This window comes from Limulus polyphemus, unplaced genomic scaffold (genome assembly GCF_000517525.1).
Source record: "Limulus polyphemus unplaced genomic scaffold, Limulus_polyphemus-2.1.2 Scaffold1710, whole genome shotgun sequence".
In the NCBI taxonomy this organism is placed as follows: Eukaryota; Metazoa; Arthropoda; class Merostomata; order Xiphosura; family Limulidae; genus Limulus; species Limulus polyphemus.
Genome location: NW_013667320.1, coordinates 82,954 through 87,404, shown reverse-complemented (window position 1 = coordinate 87,404; position 4,451 = coordinate 82,954). Strand labels below are relative to the sequence as shown.

Genomic DNA, 4,451 nt, shown 5'->3' with positions numbered 1-4,451 from the left:
CCAGATCCTGCAAAGACCAAGAAAGATTATTCAGTTTTGTATAGGGAATCACCGGACGTCCTGTAAAACAAGAAAGTTCTTTCAGTTTTTGTATAGGGAATCACCGAACATCCTGTAAAACAAGAAAGTTAATTCAGTTTTTGTATAGGGAATCACCGGACATCCTGTAAAACAAGAAAGTTAATTCAGTTTTTGTATAGGGAATCACCGGACATCCTGTAAAACAAGAAAGTTAATTCAGTTTTTGTATAGGGAATCACCGGACGTCCTGTAAAACAAGAAAATTCTTTCAGTTTAGTATAGGAATCACCGGACGTCCTGTAAAACAAGAAAATTCTTTCAGTTTAGTATAGGAATCACCGGACGTCCTGTAAAACAAGAAAGATCATTCAGTTTTTGTATAGGGAATCACCAGACATCCTGTAAAACAAGAAAGTTCATTCAGTTTTTGTATAAGGAAACACTGGACTTCCTGTAAAACACGAAAGATCATTCAGTTTTTGTATAGGGAATCATCGGACGTCCTGTAAAACAAGAAAGATCATTCAGTTTTTGTATAGAGAATCACTGGACGTCCTGTAAAACAAGAAAGTTCTTTCAGTTTTTGTATAGGGAATCACTGGACGTCCTGTAAAACAAGAAAGATCATTCAGTTTTTGTATAGGAATCACTGGACGTCCTGTAAAACAAGAAAGATCATTCAGTTTTTGTATAGGGAATCACTGGACGTCCTGTAAAACAAGAAAGATCATTCAGTTTTCCTTTCAAAACCAATTCTTTCATCTTGTGCAAACCTCATCCTAACCTGCCTTATCACACAATGTCTAGCTTGAGTTTGAGGAATAACTGTAAACAAACAGAGGTTCATACATGGTATTAACTGTGCTCTTACATTACTTTGTTTCAATATTATATCATTAGTCCTCATGCTCTTAATCCTAAAGTGTCTGAAATGGATTGTATAAAAAGAAAATTGAAGTATTTTCATAAAATTTAGTTTCTTGTTAAAAAACATAATATAATAAATTTACGTTTCACAGATATCTTTTTAAAGCAAACCCATAGCAAGGGGTAGTGCAAACCCTCACTCCCGTCAGAGTTTCGCTCACCTATTAACAATTATTTTTTCCTTTCTTTCATGATGGCCTCTAATTATAAATAGCATTTTCATAGTTATCAGAGGAAATTTACTAAAAATTTTTATTTGCAGTGATAACAAAGGAACCATTACATATTTCCGAAATTTTTTTTTCATTTCTGGGTACTAAAGTTACACACGAAATGAGTTCCACTTTGGGCCATAAAGAACCCCCCACTTCCAGATCTGGCTATGTGCTTGTTTTAAAGTCTACATTTTTCATCTTATTTTACCAAGAAATAACTCTTTGCTCATCCCTGACACTAAAACTTTACGAAGTTCAAATCACACGTTTATTTTCTGTAGGTATCACCTCTTATGCTATTTTTTTTATGAAATGACCAATACATACTGCACAACAATCTGTCTAACTATGGAAAAACTTACTTTTTTTTTCTACTTCAATAGAATGAGCTTGTTTCATATGCCCGAATCTAAACAATATTAACTAAGAGTGGACATTCCCTTAAAACAATGAAGAAAATGTGTCCATTATTTAATCATTTAAAAATCTTATACGTGAATAATTTCTAATCTTTATTTAACTTCATGTGAAATATGTCTTGCTTTTAGCTAGGAAAAAATCAGAGCCAATGATGTATCTACCACATTTACAGGATGTCCTAAAGTCTGTCGATGTATCACGTCTAAAAGCGATCATCTTCCTACACAAATTGTATATACTGATTATGTTACATTTATTAAACTGATAAAATGGACATTTTTTAGCTCTTAACTTCATCCAGTGTGTTCCTCTAATTTAGAAAATTTATGATAAAATACATATTTACTGAAAATATATTACAATTTTGCAGTTAATTGACATGTGGCTGAATTAGGATATACAGTTCCTTATCCTTAAACTACTGACTTGTTTTTATATCTTTCATCAGTGGTGGGGCCCATACTGAGTAATTTTATGTTTTTTACTCAATGTAAAGAACTGGCTGAAATCATTCATTTTCTATGTAAAATACAAAAAAGAACCTCAGTATTAAGTGGCATTAATAACATTATAATGATAGTCATGTTATTACAGATTCTGTAACCAACAAAGTCATACTCCCAGAAACAATTTGGTGCTTAAATAGTTTAGAAAAATGTATTGAAAAAGCAAATTAGGGGAGGGGACTGATCCCCACTGGTAATTCAAGTGCTAAATATCATTACTTGTGTCATGTGGACACAGAAGCAGTGAATGTACATACAACTGTGGCCCCTGCAGTTATAAGTTTGTATCAACAAAGTTTTTAATGGTGTGTTTAACATATATTGTGATGTAAAAGCAATTTCACATGCAAGTGATTCTTGAGAATCATTGGTCTTCTTTGAAAATCACATAATAAATATGGGCTGTACTGTTTTATTTTATAACCACTCAGTAAAATTTGTGAACTACATACTTTGTTGAATAACTCAGAAAATATCTGAAGTAAAAAATACCTATGGTAAAACTACATTATCAAGTACCAAGTTTGTTTAATATAATTCAAAGAAAAAAAAACAGATTAAAAACTGGTTAATAACACAAAAATAATGTTATGGACTAATATATGTACAATTAAAAAACATTCAAACTGAGAATGTATTATATTACACTATTATTGTATTTTCTGAGTATTGTGTGATCAATTTTAATTTAATTTTAAATAGTAAATTTCCTGTGGATAAGCTTTAAGCTTCGGGGAATGGTACTTGAATGTATCATGTTGTATTAATATCATATCTGGTACATACTCTTAGATGCCTTAAAGTTGTCTTTACACATAAATTATGATTAATCGTGTATTAAATCAAGTTCTCAGTCTTGTTCATACCTCCAAAACAGTGCTTAATTCATTTTTCAGTAAACTGATTTGAAGACTCAATAATAAGCTAAAAACCTGAAAAAATTGAGAGGACTTCTTTTATTCTCACACGATTCTTGTCACTAATGAAACAGATAAAATTACAAATAGCTAGAGCTACCTAAATGGATTAGAAATAAAAATTCACTTGATAAATAATGTAGCTAATTTAAAATATCAGTCGAAGTATTGCAAAATTGTACATCTAGAAAATGTGTAACAATTGATTAGAATATACTGATTCATCAGTTGGTGTCCAAGTCCATTAGTAATAATACATTTTCAAACAGCTAGCTAGCTACAAAGAAAAACTAAATCATGATAACTTACGACAGTTTTCTCACAGATTCTGACATAGTTACTTCCAGAAAGTTCAGTGTAAATAGGGAAATGTTCAGCTGCAGCAAAGTGAAATGTTTATCTGATGGAAAAATCTAGAAGAAAAAAAAAGACAAGAAATGTTTAAACATATAGTAACAGAATTTTTAAAGATGGTAATAGGTCAGTATTGTATTCATAGGCAATACAAGGTCAAATTTTAGGGATTATTATTTGTTATTAACATAACTTTTACTAATATTATTAATGCAGTAGTTTTTCAGTGCTAACCCCATTTCAGATGTCCCATATCAGTGTGACCCCATCTGTTCAAAATGTATTTCAACTTGCCATTCAGGTTTTTTGGTCAGCCAAACTAGCGACCCCACCGGAACCTGCCATGACCCCAGGCTAGGGAAACAATGATCTAAAATATCAACTAATTCTTACTTCTCCCTGAGATAACCAAATCTTCTGATGATTACTTCTGCATGAAATTCACAAAATTATTAAGAAACTGAATGGAAATTTAGATTAACCCCACCCCCATGAGCAGTTTCCATTTTTCAGCGAGTAAAACTGTATAGTAAATAGCAAATAAACAACAACAAAGTAACTGGTATGAGAATTAAAGGAATGTTCGGGTTTAATACGTCTAAATTTCAAAGCCACATAGCCCATCTAGGTCAATTAAGATAAATGAATATCAAAATAACCTCCCCTTAAGTGTCACATTTCACATCCAGGGACCCAGCCAATAACATCTTAAAAGGATCCAGGTTATCAGCTTGCTAAGTAAGCAAACTGTGCTACAAGTAAATAACTCTTAGCAGGGAAGTAACTTCACTTTAGCACAGGTCTGAGTTAGCACTTCCTAAGCCTATGCTTGCTACTTTTAGTATTCAAATCACATCATGTAACAGTTTTAAACAGATCATGTAACAATTTTAAACATAACATCTTACTGTTTAAATCCCTGCTTAAAACTCCAGTTATTTATTTTCAAACAAGTATAAATCTGATGCACTTGCTCATTCTCTGAACCACTCTCCACTAATATCAGGAAGACTAAAGTTAAACACACTAACAGATACATGTTTCCACTAATATCAGGAAGACTAAAGTTAAACACACTAACAGATACATGT

The 4,451-nt window shown here is 31.9% G+C and overlaps 1 protein-coding gene across 2 annotated transcripts in view; it reads right to left on the bottom strand.

Annotated features, from left to right (window-relative positions):
- LOC106464653 (dnaJ homolog subfamily C member 5-like) overlaps positions 1-4,451 on the bottom strand; it is a 19,832-nt gene that overhangs the window by 9,717 nt on the left and 5,664 nt on the right. For both annotated transcript variants that reach the window (XM_013924812.2, XM_022392404.1), the window contains exon 2: positions 3,316-3,419. In XM_013924812.2, coding sequence (XP_013780266.1) covers positions 3,316-3,341 — 26 coding nt within the window. In that variant the 5' untranslated portion in view covers positions 3,342-3,419. The remainder of the gene's footprint in view (positions 1-3,315; positions 3,420-4,451) is intronic.